Source organism: Chiloscyllium plagiosum, unplaced genomic scaffold, assembly GCF_037043375.1.
Source record: "Chiloscyllium plagiosum isolate Xiang-an unplaced genomic scaffold, Cpla_swu_hap1 HiC_scaffold_6, whole genome shotgun sequence".
Lineage (NCBI taxonomy): Eukaryota > Metazoa > Chordata > Chondrichthyes > Orectolobiformes > Hemiscylliidae > Chiloscyllium > Chiloscyllium plagiosum.
This window is the reverse complement of record NW_028270144.1, coordinates 111,344,113-111,364,229: the sequence shown is the minus strand read 5'-3', so window position 1 is coordinate 111,364,229 and position 20,117 is coordinate 111,344,113. Positions and strand designations below refer to the sequence as shown.

At 42.7% G+C, this 20,117-nt stretch overlaps 1 protein-coding gene across 1 annotated transcript in view; it reads left to right on the top strand.

The window, feature by feature from the left end:
* Positions 1–20,117, top strand: part of gabrb3 (gamma-aminobutyric acid type A receptor subunit beta3) — a 325,048-nt gene that overhangs the window by 258,897 nt on the left and 46,034 nt on the right. Inside the window, exon 7 of the mRNA XM_043692280.2 lies at positions 10,410–10,562. Within this exon, the coding sequence (XP_043548215.1) occupies positions 10,410–10,562 (153 nt within the window). The remainder of the gene's footprint in view (positions 1–10,409; positions 10,563–20,117) is intronic.

The following is a 20,117-nucleotide window of genomic DNA, read 5'->3' as shown; positions in this document are numbered from 1 at the left end:
GCAGTGTAGTCAGAGTATTGATCACTGTGACATGCTTGATTCAGGCTATACCATCAAAAACCTGATGTATAATTTGAATCATTGAGATTGGGTTTTGTCACTCATTTTTCTCTGTATGTTACGATCTTTTGATTGGCTGCTGTCCATCCTACAATTCCTGTATTTCATTTGAAAAGACCATTTTAAGACCATGCCAATATTTGCGATTCATTCTTTCAAAACATGAGCTTACAGGCATGTGCTGAAGCAGATGAGGTTATTTAGTATAAATTCTTGAACATGTAATACTCAGCAGCAAGGCAAGTGTATTCACAAAGATTCCATTCTCTCATTACATACTGTAAGTGGGAAAATTACCAGTGAAAAGAAAAAATGGGGACAATTCTCCAGGTTTCAAGTTTCAGATACATATTTTCTGTAAAAGCATGAAAGCAGTAAATTTTGTGAAATAAATTCTGACAATGGTTCCCAACTTCTGATCAGACTGAAGCCAGTTCCCTTTATTTTAATCAGCTGACCAGATATTACTCAAGGTATCTCGTCTGCCAAGAAGTAATATTTCTCATAAGTCAGAAGGTGGAATTTCACCTTCCACAGCTCAGAGGCAGATGTGTATGTTTCAGAGTCATTGAGTCATAGTGATGTACAGCATGGGGAACAGACCGTTTGGTCCACATTCTGGATTAGTGGTGCTGGAAGAGCACAGCAGTTCAGGCAGCATCCAAGGAGCTTCGAAATCGACATTTCGGGCAAAAGCCCCTCATCAGGAATAAAGGCAGTGAGCCTGGAGCGTGGAGAGATAAGCTAGAGGAGGGTGGGGGTGGGGAGAAAGGAGGATAGAGTACAATGGGTGAGTGGGGGAGGGGATGAAGGTGATAGGTCAGGGAGGAGAGAGTGGAGTGGAGGTGGAAAAGGAGATAGGCAGCTAGGACAAGTCCAAACAAGTCACGGGGACAGTGCTGAGCAGGAAGTTTAGAACTAGGGTGAGGTGGGGGAAAGGGAAATGAGGAAACTGTTGAAGTCCATATTGATGCCCTGGGGTTGAAGTGTTCCGATACGGAAGATGAGGCGTTCTTCCTCCAGGTGTCTGGTGGTGAGGGAGCAGCGGTGAAGGAGGCCCAGGACCTCCATGTCCTTGGCAGAGTGGGAGGGGGAGTTGAAATGTTGCGCCACGGGGCAGTTTGGTTGATTGGTGCGGGCAGTTTGGTTGATTGGTGCGGGTGTCCCGGAGATGTTCCCTAAAGCGCTCTGCTAGGAGGCGCCCAGTCTCCCCAATGTAGAGGAGACCGCATCGGGAGCAACGGATACAATAAATGATATTAGTGGATGTGCAGGTAAAACTTTGATGGATGTGGAAGGCTTCTTTAGGGCCTTGGATAGAGGTGAGGGAGGAGGTGTGGGCACAGGTTTTACAGTTCCTGCGGTGGCAGGGGAAAGTGCCAGGATGGGAGGGTGGGTTGTAGGGGGGCGTGGACCTGACCAGGTAGTCACGGAAGGAACGGTCTTTGCAGAAGGCGGAGACGGGTGGGGAGGGAAATATATCCCTGGTGGTGGGGTCTGTTTGGAGGTGGCAGAAATGTCGGCGGATGATTTGATTTCTGCGAAGGTTGGTAGGGTGGAAGGTGAGCACCAGGGGCGTTCTGTCCTTGTTACGGTTGGAGGGGTGGGGTCTGAGGGCAGAGGTGCGGGATGTAGACGAGATGCGTTGGAGTGCATCTTTAACCACGTGGGAAGGGAAATTGCGGTCTCTAAAGAAGGAGGCCATCTGGTGTGTTCTGTGGTGGAACTGGTCCTCCTGGGAGCAGATCCGGCGGAGGAATTGGGAATACAGGATGGCATTTTTGCAAGAGGTAGGGTGGGAAGAGGTGTAATCCAGGTAGCTGTGGGAGTCGGTGGGTTTGTAAAAAATGTCAGTGTCAAGTCGGTCGTCATTAATGGAGATGGAGAGGTCCAGGAAGGGGAGGGAGGTGTCAGAGATGGTCCAGGTAAATTTAAGGTCAGGGTGGAATGTGTTGGTGAAGTTGATGAATTGCTCAACCTCCTCGCGGGAGCACGAGGTGGCGCCAATGCAGTCATCAATGTAGCGGAGGAAGAGGTGGGGAGTGGTGCCAGTGTAATTAAGGAAGATCAACTACTCTACGTAGCCAACAAAGAGACAGGCATAGCTGGGGCCCTTTGGTCTGTAGGAAGTGGGAGGATTCAAAGGAGAAATTGTTAAGGGTGAGGACCAGTTTGGCCAAACGAATGAGAGTGTCGGTGGAAGGGTACTGTTGGGGACATCTGGAGAGAAAAAAACGGAGGGCTTGGAGGCCCTGGTCATGGCGGATGGAGGTGTAGAGAGATTGGATATCCGTGGTGAAGATGAGGCATTGGGGGCCGGGGAAATGGATGTGTTGGAGGAGGTGGAGGGCGTGGGTGGTGTCACGAACATATGTGGGGAGTTCCTGGACTAGGGGGGATAGGACAGTGTCGAGGTAGGTAGAGATGAGTTCAGTGGGGCAGGAGCATGCTGAGACAATGGGTCGGCCAGGGTGGTCAGGCTTGTGGATCTTGGGAAGGAGGTAGAACCCGGCAGTGCGGGGTTCCCGGACTATGAGGTTGGAAGCTGTGGGTGGGAGATCTCCTGAGGTGATGAGGTTGTGTATGGTCTGGGAGATGATGGTTTGGTGATGGGGGGTGGGGTCATGGTCGAGGGGGCAGTAGGAAGAGGTGTCCTCGAGTTGACGTTTAGCTTCGGGGTGTAGAGGTCAGTGCACCAGACTACCACTGCGCCCCCTTTATCCGCTGGCTTCATGGTGAGGTTGGGATTGGAGCAGAGGGATTGGAGGGCTGCGTGTTGTGAGGGTGAGAGGTTGGAGTGGGGACGGGAGGTAGACAGGTTGAGGCGGTTAATGTCCCGGCGGCAGTTGGAAATGAAGAGGTCGAGGGCAGGTAATAGGCCAGCGCGGGGTGTCCAGGTGGATGCAGTGTGTTGGAAGTGGGTGAAGAGGTCCTCGGAAGGTGGGCGGGAGTCCTGATTGTGAAAGTAAGCTCGGAGGCGGAGGCGACAGAAGAATTGTTCGACGTCACGGCGTGTATTAAATTCATTGATGCGTGGATGGAGGGGGATGAAGGTGAGTCCTTTGCTGAGGACTGATCGTTCATCCTCAGTGAGGGGGAGGTCTGCGGGGATGGTGAAAACTCGGCAGGGCTGGGAGCTAGGATCTGGTGTGGGTGTAGAGCTGGGAGTGGGGGCGGAACCTGTAACTGGAGTGGGTGTGATGGTGGGGGAAATGTGGGTGGAGTCATGAGAAGGGGTAGTGTTCCCCTCAGGGTTCTGGGGGTGGGGGTAGTGACAGTGGGGTCTGTGGGAGGCATGTCAGCAGAAAGCAGGTGAGTGGCGCTGATGCGGGTGGAAGTGGTGGTGACCACGGCAGTAGGGGTGGCGGAAATCACTGAGCATGTGGCATCAGCGATGATGTGAGGGGCGGAAGTGATGTCACGTGTGATGCATGAGGAATTGTGAGGGGTGGAAGTGGTTGTGGGAGTGGCCATGATGGGGGCAGAAGTGACATCATCAATCAGTGTGGGGGTGGCAGCTGCATCAGCCGCATGGCTAATGGCGGAATAGGTTCTGAGGCCAGGGGAATCTTCTGGAATGTTTGAGGAGCGCTGGTTATGGAGGTGGGTGGATAAAAGTTTGTTGTACTTACAGTTTTTGATGTTTGAGATGGAATTGAAATACTGTTTGTTGAGAGTATGAATTCCCCTGAGGATGTCGTACAGAGTGGGTCCTTTGCAATTCTGAGAGAGTGTGGCCCTCAGCTGAGGCAGGGCAGACTGTAGAGAGGTTAGGTACCGGCGCATTGCTGCAAGCGTGGAGCGGAGGATCTTGAAGGAGAACTGTTGCTGGTGTTTTTGAATCTGTTGTCTGTACTGTTTGTCCTGTTCGGGTCCGATCTCTGCTGGTTTAAAGGTGGTCCGGAGTCCGTATGGGATGAGTTGGTTACAGAGGCAGGCACTGAGGAAGCAAATGTGGCTGTGGTAGCGAGTTTGTTTCACGACATGGTTGAAGAGGTTCAGGGCAGAGGAAACGACCTGGGAGTTGCAGTGGGAGAGGGACTCCCTGAGATTCTTGTAGAGCGAGGAGGAAAACTTCTTCAAGGCAGGCATCCTTGTTTGGTCCACCTTGTCCAACGCTGATCAGATATCCTAACTTAATCTGGTCACATTTGCCAGCATTTGGCCCATATCCTTCTAAACCTTTCCTATTTATATACCCATCCAGATGCCTTTTAAATGTAATTGTATCAGGCTCCACTACTTCCTCTGGTAGCTCGTTCCATGCATGCACCACCTTCTGCATGACAGAGTTTCCTATTATGTCCCTTTTAAATCTTTCCCATCTCACCTTCAATCTATACCCTTTAGTTTTGGAGTTGAGAGTGTGGTGCTGGAGAAACACAGCCAGTCAGGCAGCATCCAATGAGCAGAGGAATCGACATTTTGGGCATAAGCCCTTTAGTTTTGGCCTCCTTTACCCTGGGGAAACGACCTTGGCTATTCACCTTATCCATGCCCCTCATGATTTTATACACCTCTCAGTCTCTGGCACTCCAGGGAAAACAGTTCCCACCTACTCAGCCTCTCCCTATAGCTCCAACTCTCCAACCCTGGAAACATCCTTGTAAACCTTTGTAGAATTCTTTGAGGTTTCGCGACATCTTTCCTAGAGCAGGGTTTGATCATCTTTGTTCGGGTAGATTCAAGATGCATGTCAATGCAAAGGCTCAAGCTTTCACAACCATCTTCAGCCAGAAGTGATAGGTGGATGATCATCTCAACCACCTCCTGAGGGTGCCTAGATTATAGATATCAACTTTCAACCAGTTTGATTCAACCCTCACTGTAAAGATTTTATTGCTAAACATATTAGATATGTCCTTCCTGAGGTGTGGGGACCAAAACTGGACACAGTACTCCAAATGGGGCCTAACCAGAGCTTTATAAAGTCTCAGTAGCACAACAGTGCTTTTATATTCCAACCCTCTTGAGATAATTGACAACATTGCATTCGCTTTCTTAATCACGGATTCAACATGCATTAGAGAATCCTCAACTTGCACTCCCAGATCCCTCTGTACTTTGGCTTTACGAATTTTCTCACCATTTAGAAAGTAATCCATGCTTGTATTCTTTTTTCCAAAGTGCAAGACCTCGCATTTGCTCACATTGAATTCCATCAGCCATTTCCTGGACCACTCCTCCAAACTGTCTAGATCCTTCTGCAGCCTCCCCACTTCCTCAGTACAGCCTGCCTGTCCACCTAACTTTGTATCATTGGCAAACTTCGCTAGAATGCCCCCAGTCCCTTCATCCAGATCATTAATATATACTGTGAACAGCTCCGGCCCCAACACTGAACCCTGCAGGACACTGCTTGTCACCAGCTGCCATTCCGAAAAAGAACCTTTTATCCCAACTCTCTGCCTTCTGTCAGACAGCCAATCCTCGATCCATACCAGTAGCTCACCTTGAACACCATGGGCCCTCACCTTGCTCAGCAGCCTCCCGTGAGGCACCTTATCAAAGGCCTTTTGGAAGTCTAGGTAGATAACATCCACTGGGTTTCCCTGGTCTAACCTACTTGTCACCTCTTCAAAGAACTCCAACAGGTTTGTCAGGCACGACCTCCCCGTACTAAATCCATGTTGACTTGTTCTAATTTGACCCTGCTCTTCCAAGAATTTAGAAAGAATGCACTTTGAGAGGGGAACAAGATGAGAAAGGAACCACTCTTATTCTGGTCTTTGACAGTGAGCCAGTTAGCAGAGTCAGTATCCAAGCAGGATGCAGGGAGATGGAAGCAAGCATCATTCCTGAAGCAACCTTTAAGGGGCTGGGGGGAGGGGCCAAGAATGATAGCATGATAAATGAAAAGAAGTTATACCTTTCACTTGACACTGATGTTACACCAAGAATGTACATTCCTTCCCACGATTAATGGGTAGCAGCTGAAAAACGATCATAAATCAATTCTGCTCTCAACCCAATCCCAGTAGCAACACCCCATGCAACTAAAAACAGGAAGGAAAGCTAAAATTTCATGAGGGATAGTTTTGAGGTTCCATGTTGAAAAGAAACAGGCAGCAGCACTGCAAACCATCCCACTACCTTACAACCTTGAAAAGAGCCAACCTGCACAATATTGCGCTGGCTTGAAGCCAGTGCATGCTCACAGCCTCTGACCATATGGTAACAAGATCTAGCCTTATCAGCATACAGGACGAAAATGTCCTCAAGTGAACAGAACTATAACATTTCATGAGTTAGAGTGGCAGATTGGACAACCAATACATGCTCCACATATTTTTCTTGTGAGCTATATGTTCTTCCAAGGAGAATAGAAAGTACTGCCTTCAGCTTTCAAAAGAGCAACATAGCATGGATTGCTTAAGAGCAAAATAATGCAGATGCTGGGAAACGGAAATAAAGTTAGTACATGCTGGAGAAACCTATGTTTGGCAGCATCTTGGAGAGACAAGCAGCTAATACTTTTGAGTCTAGTATGTCTTTTCTTCAGATCTCTGTTTCTTTCTCCTCAAATACTGCCAGACTTACTGAGATTCTCCAACATTTTCTGCTTTTAATTTGGTATGAGTTGTTTTTAGAATTTTTGTTTTGTGCCATGTTGCACCTGAGACAACTCTCGCTGAGGTACATATGTTGAAAGTGGCAGGACAACTAAGAACGTGGTAAATGAAGCACACCGTGTCTTAGGATTCATTAATGGGGAGATGAAGTAGTAAAGCTAAGCAATCATGCAAGAATGTCTTTTGTTCTCAGTTCTAGGCTCCCCTCTTAATGAAGGATGTGAAGGCAGTAGAGAGAATTCAGAAAAGATTCACAAGAATGTCTCCAAAGATGAAGAATTTCAGTTACTTAGGTAGATCAGAGTTCAGTTGTTTTCCTTAGAGAAGAAGGACTTTGAGAGTAGATTTTATAGAGGTGTTCAAAATCATAAGGCATCTGTTCGGAGCAGATAGGGAGAAACTGTTTTGTTTGGTGACAGAATCAAGAACCAGGACATCAGTTTAAAGTAATTGGCAAAAGAAACAATAGTGATATTAGGAAAAATGTTTTCACACAGTGAGTAATTAAGATCTGGAATGCACTTCCTATCAACTGAAGAATTCAGGTGGAAATTGAATCATAACTTGGAAGAGAAAAACTTGCATGGTCACAGGGAAAAGAGAGGGTATGGCAGAAAGTGAATTGCTCCTTCAGAGAACAATCTCTCTGTGCCCCATTGCCAGCCTTTGCCTGTGGTTGGAAACTCACCATAAAACTGCCTGAGACCTCTTTGCCATGCATTTCATTAGTACGGCAACACACTGTGACCTGTCTGTTTTTGTTTCTCTATCCAAGTAACAGTGATTCTCTTATAACCTGAGCTTTCATTGCTGTGGAATCTATTAATTTATGTTGCAGAGAGCATTCCACAGCAACAGCCAAGCAACTGCGCACAGATGTGTGCTTGCAAATAAACAACGTTAGCCTGCCTGGCAGCTGGACTAGCTCTGGAGGCTGTCTATAAATCTTGAGAAAATGGAGACCAGAAACAAGACACACATTGTTGTCTTGAGATGTGTCAGGGTTGCCACCCATTCAGGTGAAATGAAAGCTGCCTTCGAGCTCTCCAGTTAAACTCAGGACTGCCGTTGACGATAGAGTTGTCCTATTAAAGCCCTCAATTTAGTGTTTCAGGAGCAGTTTGTTCACTGTCTTGATGACAGTGATGCAACTTCTCACCATAGCAACCACAGGATCCATAGCAACCCTCTCCCACCCACGGAAATCACAGCAGAAATCAAGAATGTTTGATCTCGCTGTACTTGTTGGTTTGCTTTGCTTTTCTTTCAGTAGTCTTATTATTTTTTTCCTTTCTTTTCCCAGTCCGAGTGGCTAATGGACAAGTAGCACAGGCTAATTAAAAAGAAGCCTTCCAAAACCTTTCACCAATCACTGTGCAATCCCAGAAAAGACGTAGCCAACACTGCAGTACTCCTCAGGGTTTAATTCCTTCTGTAATCTATTTTTAGCTCACTGGTTTACATTAACTTCTTGCCTCGAGTATTTTAATACAGTCTTGAACCCTTTTAAAATAAATGGGCTGACTGTATAGAATATCATCGGCAGGAAGCTAATATCAAGCACTCTAACGACCAAACAAAGCGAATTAAACCCAAAGGAATCTGCACACTCAATAGGTCACAACGTTAGGCACCTCACACCGCAACACTTGGTTTCAGTCTTCTTGCACAGTATAAGCACCACTTCAATTAATTTCAGGGAAGAAGAAAATCAATTCTGTACCTCAACATACATTGATGTTATAATTATTATTAACAGCAGCTATTTATTTGACATTGGTTTATTGATTGTCATGAAAATACCTGTGTGGGCATATGAAAATAACTGCCCCTTCATTGGGAGTTCAACCACATCTACATTAATGTGAAAGCCAAAGGCAGAAAAATGCATCCCAAATTCTTTGAGCCAATGGGAACCCGATGCTGATTTTTTCTTGTCAATAATGTATGCCCTTAGCTTTCTAGTTCTGTGCTTGCTCTTGCATCAGTTGCACAGTAGTTCACTTTGATGGGTAAAATCGAAGTGCAGAATTGGAAAACATCATGTCAGCCCAGAAGTCATTCATGACAGAAAGTCACTTTGTTGTAAATCAAGCAGCCAAAGCAATTTTTATGAATGCTTAATACTACTTTTTAATTATGTCTCCATTAATGAGTTACAATGGTTAGCATTGTCCTGTTCCACATTAATAATGCTTACTAATTATAAGGACTCTTTCTCTCATGTGATGCCTCCATGATCTTACCCCTCTATCTTTTAGCTAACTCTAAATCAAAGTTTTCACCATCAGCAATTCTGGCACAGATCTGACAAACAATCCACCTTTCTCACCAACTTCTGTTCACTGCTTTTGGGGGTCTTTTCCAAAACTCTTATCCTGCCCATATCCTTTCCCAACTTTAAATGACTCCTCAAATTAGTGGGCGGCACGTGGCACAGAGGTTAGCACTGCTGCTTCACAGCGCCAGAGACCCGGGTTCAATTCCCGCCTCAGGCAACTGACTGTGTGGAGTTTGCACATTCTCCCCGTGTCTGCGTGGGTTTCCTCCGGGTGTTCCGGTTTCCTCCCACAGTCCAAAGATGTGCAGGTCAGGTGAATTGGCCATGCTAAATTGCCCGTAGTGTTAGGTAAGGGGTAGATGTAGGAGTATGGGTGGGTTGCGCTTCAGCGGGGCGGTGTGGACTTGTTGGGCCGAAGGGCCTGTTTCCACACTGTAATGTAATCTAATCTAATCTAAATTAATTGGATGTTTGGCCACTTCCCCAGTTCTGCTCCAAACTCCTGGCTATAACACAGGAACATAGAAAGCCATCCAGTCCCTTGAGCTTGTTCTACCATTCAGGTACAAAAATAGAAATTGCTGGAAAAGCACAGCAGGTCTGGCAGCATCAGTGAAAAGAAATCAGAGTTAACATTTTTGGTCGAGTGACCCATCCTCAGAATCATTCATGCACATCACTGTTGATGTATATCAGCACCACACCATCAATCCAACTTGATTCTGTAATAGTCAGCTCCAGCAAAAATCCATTAGTCACAGTTGTTGTAATGTTTAATCGGTCACTTTCCCCTCAACATCCTGACCCTACAACCTCAGTTGAAAAAGTGTGTCATTTTTCATCATGAAAATTCATTCATTCTGGCAGGTTTCGGGTGAGGAATTATGATTGTAATAAGGAATTAACACTTATTGCCAGTTGGGATTGTTAGTCAAGCTCACAGTATGGTGGACTTGTATATGTTGGAAGCTACATTTTTAATACACAGGGCTCTGTATCTTGGCAGACAGAACATGTTCAAGCAACAAAAATAGGTGACAAACATTCTCTGATTAATTTCTCAGGACAACGCCTTGCCCAATCACAACCAACCTCTCTTGTTTAAAGTATTAAAAGAAAGTGGCAGTTAACTGTCAGTCCTTATTCCCTCATACATTCTCCATGGCAACACCTATACTAATTAAGCTTCAGTTGCCAACCAATCAGCACTCTTTCCTTGCAAACTGTATGCATTTTGTTTTCTTTTCACTTTGGTATTTCTTGCATATCATCCTGATGAGTACAAGATGTTAAAAAAAATTGACACAGTGTGCATTTTCAGCAATGCTCAAGTCCTATAATTCCAAATGAATAAATATTTGTTGTGTATGTTCAGATCAGAGGAGACTCCATACACTTTTCCTATAGTGTATCTTTTGAAGCTACCCCAGTGGATGTAGACTGTCACTGGTTATATTTCTCATAATAAATGACATTTTCCTCATTTATTTTCTCAGGTGCATACCCAAGGCTGTCACTGAGTTTCAGATTAAAGAGAAATATTGGCTACTTCATTCTTCAAACATACATGCCATCCATACTGATTACAATTCTTTCCTGGGTGTCATTTTGGATTAATTATGATGCTTCAGCTGCAAGAGTTGCTTTGGGTAAGTGCTATCTGAAGAAGGAAAAATAAAGACACTTTATTTCAATAACTGCCATTGGCAGGCAGAATGAAATATATTTGATGACACTTTAGCACGTGATTCACAGCATAATAAATAATAAGAGGCTGTGAATAGCTGTATCGTGATCCTTTCAAACTGATAATATTGAAATGTGGAATGATTGCTAAGTAGGAGATTACACCAACTCCTTTTTGTATTGATAAGTTGCAGTATGGTTTGTCTTGTAATTAATAGTTCTGTCACATTTTAATTGGTGTTCTGATGGTTCTCAAAAGAGTGAGGCTTAACATTTTTATTCACTCATGGAATGTGGGTGTCTCTGGCTAGGCATTTATTGCCCATTGACCTACAGAAGCCTGGCCACCATCTACAGAAGCTGGTGATGAGCTGCCTTCTTGAACCACTGTGGCCCTTGGGGTGTAGAGACACTCACAGTGCTGTTAGGAAGGGAGATCCAGGATTTCAGACCAACAACAATGAAGGAATGGCAATATAGTTCCAAGTCAGGGTGTCCTTTGGCTTGGAAGAGAGCTTGCTGGTGGTGGTACTCACATACATCTGCTGCCCTAGGTCAGAGAGATAGAGATTGTAGGTTTGGAAGGTGTTGTCAAAAGAGGCAAGAATTACTGCAGTGCGTCTTGTAGGTTGTGCAGCCGCTGCCACTGTGCATCAGTGATAAAAGGAGTGAATGTTGAAAGTGGTGAATGCAGTGTCAAACAAGAGGGCTTCTTTGGTTTGGACAGTGTTAGGTTTCTTGGAGCAGCACTCATACAAGAAAGTAGGGTACATTGCAGATGGTGGCAGGATTTGGAGAGTCAAGAGGTGAGTTACTTGTTGAAGAATTCCCAGCCTCGTATCAGTTTTTATAACTAAATTATATATATGGTAGTCTAGTTCAATTTCTGGTCAATGGTAACTCCTGTTAGTAAGGAACTCAGCGATGGTAATTGCATTGAATATCAAGGGATGGTAGTTAGGTTCTTTCTTGTTGGAGATGGTCATTGCTTGGCACATACGTGATTTGAATATTACTTGCCATTTCTCAACTCAAGCTTGGATGCTGACCAGATCTTGCTGCATTTAGACATGAACTGTTTCAGTATCTGAAAAATCCTGAATTGTTCTGAACATTGTGTAACCATCAGCAACTATGCTCTCTTCTGACCTTATGATGGAGAGAAAATCGTTGATGAAGCAGCTGAAAATGATTGGGGCAAGGGCACTATCCTGGGGAATTCCTGCAGAGATGGCATGGAGCTGAGGTGATTAACCCCAACAACGATGAATCTGTCTCTTTGTGCTGGAGTGGTGAGAAATCATGCTGATTCCCATTGACTTCAGTTGATGCTACACTCAGTCAAATGCTGCCTTGATGTCAATGTCAGTCATTCTCACCTTTTTGCTGAAATTCAGGGTTTTAATTGGCAGTAATCAGCAGGAGATTCCCTTGCTTGTTTGTGATCTGTTACCAGATTTCAAGGGGTCTGAGGTCAATGTTGAGGACTTCCAGGGTGGCTTCTTCCTGACTGTATGACACTTTGCCACTACCTCTGGTAATTCCATTCTACTGGTGGGACAGGACATACCAGGGATAGTGGTGGTAGTGTTTGGGACATTGTCTGTCAGGTATAATTCTGTGAGTATGCTGATTTCAACCTGTTGCTTGACTAGAGCATGAAACAACTCTCCCAAATTGACAGAAGCCCCTAGATGTTGGAACGGCAGACTTTGCAGTTTTGACAGGGCTATGTCAGTCTCCTGTGCAGAAAGCCCATTGGGGAAGGTGATAAAGAGTGTTTATTAACCAAAACCAAATCAATAATCATAAACTCTGGTTTCAGGTCAATATTTTGAAAATAGAAGTCAGAATAGACAGCCAACAAAGCTACATTTCTGTGATTGTATTGAACAATTGTTTGAGAAAGGTGAATGGACATTTAAATTTGCTATTTCATAGGGAATGGCCATGATCAATGGCGATGATTAGTACATAATATTAACAAATTCAAAATATATTGCATTTTTTGTTAGAAAAATAAAATTAATAATTGGATCTTATTATTCCATTTTCTATATTATGTTAAAGAGAATTGTAGCCTTTCAACAGGAGGGATGTTTTTAATTTTAAAAGTTTGCAGAAAAGAATTACAAGGATGGTGCCAGGGCTGGAGGGTTTGAGCTACAGGGAAAGGTTGAACAGTTTTGGGCATTTTTCACTGGAGTGTTGCAGATTGAGGCATGACCTTATAAAGGTTTCTAAAATCATGAGGGACACTGATAGGATGACTAGCCAAAGTCTTTTTCCTAAAGTGGGTAAATCCAAAATTAGAGGATATATGTTTAAGGTGAGCGGGCTAAGATTGAAAAAATACTGGAGGGATAACTTTTTCACATAGAGGGAGGTGTGTGCATGGAAAGAGCTGCTCGAGCAAGTGGTGGAGGTGGATACAATTACAACATTTAAAAGATATCTGGATGGGTATGTTAATAGAAATTGTTTAGAGGGATACGGGCAAAATGCTGGTAAATGTGACTTGGTCAGATTGGGCTGTTGGTCAGATCTGACAAGTTGGACTGAAGGGTCTGCTTTTGTGCTGTACCTCTCTCTGACTCTAATTGAATGTCTCATACATTAAATTGTAATATTGCTCAAAAAGGCAACATTAGTCAAGGTCTGTACTACTTAAGGACTGCGAAAACCTGCTGAAACCCTGGTCTGTCTACTTCACCAGATCTAATATTGAGTCAGGAGATGTACTGCTGTCCTTTCCTGTTGCACATTGAGGGTATTATATTTTTAAGAACCAGTTGTTTGGTGGCAGCCTACCATGGACTTGTTAAGGGCAATGTTCAGTACCATTCATGACTTTCCAGAAAATGAAGATCTCCAACAAAAATGAATCTATACACTCCTCACCCTCGATGGTAGTACCAGTCACTGAATCCCCACCACTAATATCCTGGTGGTTGCCATTGACCAGAAACTGAACTGGACTAGCAAATAAATACAGTGGCTACAAGAGCAGGCCAATGGTTTGAAATTCTATAGCAAGTAATCCACCTCCTACCTCCCAATATCTTTTCAACATTTACAAGGCATGTTTCAGGAATGTGATGGAGTGTTTCCCCTTTACCTGGATGAGTACAACTGCAACAGTAATGAAGAAGCTCCACACCAGTTCGGACAAAGCATCATCCATTACTTTAGATATTCACTCCCTCTACCTCCAACATACAATAGCAGCAGTGTGTACCACCAGCAGAGTGCATGCAGGAATAAGTTTTGGAATTATGATCACCCACTCCTGTTTTCTCAAAAGTAGTTCTCTGAATAATGAAATAATGAAGTTGCCATGTGGACCTGGATGGTTTATTTATCAAAGAGGATGCCAGGTATGAGCCTGGATCTTGACCCTTTCAGAAGTGGACCCTAATGATTGAAGTATGGCTCAAGGTTTGGACAACTTGTTATTCTCACTGGTAAAGTTTATCAAAAAAGTGATCTGTTGTCCACGTGTGAGGCATAGTCAGATTTTGAAAAATTTATAAAGACTGAAGTTAGTAGCATGGAAAAGTGCATAATGGGATATAATGGGTTGTTTATAAAACTGGGAAATTACCAAATGGAACTTCTGTAATTTCTGTTGGCATGCAAAGTTATTTGACTGTGTCAAAGTATCAGGTGTGGACAGATGGGACTAGACTAGGATGAAGGGCTTTTGCCCAAAACGTTGATTTTCCTGCACCTCAGATGCTGCCTGACCTGCTGTGCTTTTTCAGCACCACTCTGATCTAAACTCTGGTTTCCAGCATCTGCAGTCCTCACTTTTGCATAGGTTAGGATATCTGGTCAGCATGGACAAATTGGACCGAAGGGTCTATTTCTGTGCTGTACATCTCTATGACTCTATGCCTTCTAGTTTTTTATGGGCATTACATTTATGGATAAACGTAGGCTGTTAGATCAAATGTCAGAAGCATGAAACAAATCCCTAAGAAAGCATTACTTTCCAACAGTATTCATTGCACAAAGGAGGCAATGAATGATACAACAGAAAATGGAGGATGCAATGCTAATGAATTGGTCAGACTGGTACAGAACGTAGGCAGCAGAACAAAAGAATAGTAACTAATAGAAATGAGGACAGGAATGCTATTGACGATTAGGAGAGGAGAATCTAGCACTTGCAACAAGTGAATGAATCCCAGAAATGCTCAGTGAAGACAATCGATGTTTCAGGTACAGTCAAGATACTATGACGCCATGAACTGTGTCAAATGACACAGTAAAGTATCTGAAACTAAACATCAAATGGAAAATTCAGAATAAAAACATGATGTTAAAGATGTTCAGCCTGGCGATGAATTGTTGGCAGCAGAGGTGTTCAAATGTGCAGAATTGGACAGTGTGCATTGTTTGTCTATTGTGTGTAGAATAGGCTGGCTGAAACTATGACCTGGACTCTAAGTACAAAGAATCAGGACAAAATGAAGGAATTTGCAAGTTCCACCAGTTTCAGATTGGGGGATGACAACACATTAATCTTTGAAAACAGTGGTTATTCCTTGTAAAATGGCTGAAATCAACCATTTCATAAGCGCTTGTTTAGTGTTCAGTGAAATACCCTTTTGTTATTAAGTAGTTCATCAATGAAAAGAGATGAAAATGGATATGGAAAATGACAAAGCTATTGGTTTTGGAAAATGTGAATGTCGCATGTTCATAGAATTGGACTGGTACTGTATTCTTTATTAGATCATAACCTCGCCACTAAAAAAAATTAAAGCAGTGTTATTGACATTAGGGAGTGGAAATTTAGAAGACATAAAGCCTATTGTGTTAAATCATATAGGTAATTTGTCTGTGTAGCTCTAAAAAGTAAAACAAAATGAGTAAAAGATGCAGGGATAAGGGATGAGGAGTACATAGAAGAGATAAGTGATAGATGTGAGATTTGTAAAATAATATCAAAGGACACTGTCACAGCCTACAGTAATTCTGCCCTCAGCAAGAGACTTCACTGAAGTAGTGGCCATCGATTTAAATGGATGGGATAAATGAAAAATCCTTTTAATTTTATATTTTATACATTTGGCCCCCAGATTTTGTCAGTCAACAATAATACATAGTGGAAATAAGAAAAATAATTAGGTGATGGAAAAATGGACAGGGACTGAACTACTAACAATTTTTCACTGTTAATGAGTAGTGGGTGGCAGCTCACGAATGATGAATTCAGAGATACGTTTGCAAATATGAACATAACTGTTATGAAAACATCAGCAGAAAGACTTTTTAGCAATGGGGTAAGTGAAAGGAACTGGCCAGATTGTTCATAAAACTTTGGCAGGTCAGTCAAATTGTAAATTATTGTCTGCAGTAGTGTGGGCTGTGCATAGTAAGATGGTGGGAGAATATTGTCTACATCAGTTAGTTTTTGGTAAGAATCCTAAAGGTCCATCTTGGAAGGGCACAACAATTAGTTTTATTTTGGCAGAACATTTGAATGCACTGCCTACAGGATTTATTTAAAGCCAAAGTCTCATAAAGAATTCAGTGAGATATAAGGTAAGGCTGTCAAGAAACAAGTTTGAATCAGGGATGTATGTCATATTATAAAGGAACAGGGCTTAAAGTATGGAGGGGTCGAGGAAGGCTATTGTTCAAGATGGAAAAAGAATAATTCTGCAGCATGGGAAATAAACTGTTTGGATACACTCTTTAAAATTGCTTGGTACTGATTATGACTTTGCAGCTTCTGAAGTTATAATTATAGAAAATAACAAGGACCTTTCAGATCCAAATGTTGCCACAGCTAAGAGGATCAAACCAATCATAATTGACAATTTGTCTGATGATGGAAAGATCAATTCTGATGGTCAATATGAAGTCCTTGGTCCCAAAGGAAAACACCAAAGTTAAATATTACAAGAAGGGATTAGACAGTGGCATGACTATTATCTGAAGAGCAGGGAAGATCAGTGGAAAATATAAAAGATGGATGCATATACAAGATAAGGAGTAGGAGGCTAGGGGCATACCTTGGGGACACACAGTACAAAAATGGAAGATTGAAAAATACCATGCAAGCTCAAACAATGGGTCTAAGAGTGAACATGCCCCGAGAAAAAGATCACAAACCATTGGAAGAAATCTAATTAAAGGGAAGGGAGAGATCAAACAGGAGCAGTCCAGAACAAGAAAGAAGACAGGATCAAGAGTGTACTTTAGCGAGGACCAGGAATGTAGTACAAAACAGGATGATTAGAAGATCAAGAAGTCTTAGTAGCCATTAACAAGCTGGAAGACAAATTTCATAAAGGATACTAAAAAACAAGAACTTAGGATGAGGCGAGGCACTATAGATCAAACGTCATTTTGCAACAGCCATCTTATTTGTAAGTTGTTAGTCCTATTGCAATTGGTTAAAGTAATTTTCGCAGGAACAATAATGCAGTGGCTTCCAGAACTGAATGGAAAAAATTGAGAAGTCTTGTTGGACAGCTGAAATAACTGGATATCCAAACAAGGTTAGGTGCCACTTTTAAAGTATGAAAGTTGAGTACAACGATGGAAAAAATTCCAAATTAAAAGATATTACCTGAGCAAAGAAAACATTGGAAACAATTAAAGATGGAATATTATGTTTTGCAATTTCCATCACTGAGAGATATCAGGAACAGGAAACTTGCTTTTAGTGATGCTTCTTATGCAAATCTTAGTTGTTGGCTCTTGGTTGCTGGAGAGTCTGTGGGAAGGACACATTTTTCCATGGGAAAGTGAGGTAAATGTTGTCCTTTAACTTGGGAAGCTAGAAAGATCAAGAGTAATAAAAACTATCTTAAAAATGAAGATGCTTGCTTTTGGTGTAATGGTAGATATGGTATTTTTCTTCAAAATTATTGGAAGAAATCCTAAAAAAGGGATTCAGCAGAATACCCATTGAGTGCTACATTGATAATAAGTCAGTATGGGATCATCCACTCTCAATGGAATGTGTGAATGAAAAAAGGATTGAGGATCGATATTGCAGTTTTAAAAGAGGTACTGGAGAAAAGCAATGTTCCCAAATTGAAACATGTGGGTAGGAGCAGTCAGTTATTTGTTTTAAAAAGAATGCAGCATGTTCTGAGAAATGGCTGTACATTATGGGAAAAAAAAGATACCTGGAAATTAAATCTTCCAAAAATATGGGAATTTTATTTTATGTTTCCTTTTTTAAGTGAATCTGTTATCAACTAGTGTGGTCTGAAGTATAGCTAAGACCTACTGGTATTTGGGAACATATGATGTAAATATTAGTTAAGGATTAATTGCATATTAATTTGTTGTATAAGTATGGTGAGCTAGCAATCAGTAGAATTTAAATTTAATGGATTATGGTGAACTGAAATAATGTTCTCAGCAAAAGTATGTGAAATAGCTCCAGAGTCCGGTATCCCTTCACCAATTTGCCCTTTATTTACACGTGCATAGTTCTTAACGCTGATCTGGCTTCTTCAGAGCCAGCTCTCAGAATGAACCTCGGACATTCTGGCACTCCTGTTTATAACTGTCAGCCAAAACTCCCTGACTGGACCAAGTTAACAGCCCCAATCAGGGAACTCATATTCTACAAGGTCCACTGGGCTGACCTCGTTGCAATCACTGCAGTGTGGACTTGGACTCTATTTAAATGTAGTTGTCTTCTCGTGTATGTCAATTCTGACTTGGACTAGTATCACAGTTCCTTCACTGTCGCTGAATTGAAATCTTAGAACTCCTTCCCTAACAGCACTGTGGATGTCCTTACACCAGGTGGACTTCAACACTTCAAGAAGGTGGCTCACCACCACCCTGTCAAGGTCAACTAGAGATGGACAATAACTTCAGACTAGCATCCTGCAGCAGAATTTTGAAAATAAAAGATTTCTCTGAACATAGCCTGGCTAGCACTATACCTTTCAAATATACCGAATGGGTCCTTGCACAAATATCGTTTCCACATGCACCATGTCTAAGATGCTTAATTTGCAGCCACCAGTTTGGACTTTTGACATTTGTTTTGGCATCTGCAAGAGTATCATTAAATTTCTAGAAAGTAAACACTTAATTTAAGATGAAACACCATTAACACTGCTAAGTAAGTTTTGGAAGTGCCTTGTTTTTGCATGAGGAGTTAATCATGTCCGTATACCACCTCATGTGGAGACAAACGATCCCACTGTATTATAATGAAAAAGACTGGATAAATTCCTCCAGTCAAACCAACATCTATCCCTTAACCAACATCATCCTGTGAAAGGAGCAAGTCTTTTTCCTCTATTTCAGTTTTAAGCAAATTACCCATCATCCTCCAGGTTGAATGATTGAACTAAATCGTAGCTTGCATCACAGCTCTGAAGATCTCTCCTGACTGTGAATCATTCCTATCCCCAGGCATTTGCCAATATCACTTGATAGCTGGCATTAAAGAGGGTGTTGAGAGCAACCTGGAGTGATACTCCATTGCATTCTCATTACAAACTGTAATACTCCAAACAATTTCTCTCAGGATCAGATCAGCCAGAGCAGCAGCTGTGCAATCTCAGACTCATATTCTCCCACTCTTAAGCAGGGACATCATGCACTCTGCCAATGTAAAATAATAAAAAGAAACAGTGCAACATAGAAAGGGGCTTTTCAACCCGTCACATCTGTGACCATGTTTTCAAAGAGCACCAATTTAGTCCCACTTCTTCACTCTTTTCCACATCCCTTGAATTGAAGATTAAAGATTACTATTGAATCTGCATCCTCTTCCTCAATCCCCACCCAGGTATCAGTCAGTGCAGTCTGCATCCCAACCACTCTTGAAAGCGAGAAAAATACCGTCACATCATCTCTGATTATTTTGCTAATCTCCTTAAATCTGTGCCCTCTTGCTACCAATTCATCAGTCTTTGGAAACGTTTCTCTGTGTTTAATCTACCAAAGCCATCCAAAATTTTTAAACATCTCAAATAAATCTCCTCAGACTGCTCTGCTCCAAGGAAAGCAACTCTCACTTCTCCATCCTATAATATAACCCGTCATCTGAGAAAGCATTCTTATAAATGTGGGCGGCGCGGCGGCACAGTGGTTAGCACTGCTGCTTCACAGCACCAGAGACCCGTGTTCAATTCCCGCCTCAGGCGACTCTCTGTGTGGAGTTTGCACATTCTCCCCATGTCCTCGTGGGTTTCCTCCGGGTGCTCCCGTTTCCTCCCACAATCCAAAAATGTGCAGGTTAGGTGAATTGGCCATGCTAAATTGCCCGTAGTGTTAAGTGAAGGGGTAAACGTAGGAGTATGGGTCTTGGTGGTTTACGCTTCGGCGGGTCGGTGTGGACTTGTTGGGCCGAAGAGCCTGTTTCCACACTGTAAGTAATCTAATCTAAATCTCTGTATTCTAAAGCTTTCATGTTCTCCCTAATGTGTGATGCCCAGAATTGAGCATAAAATTCCAGCTAGAGCCATATTACTGTGGTGTATATATCTAATATAGCAACTTGTTTTTGGACTATTTCTTTGCTT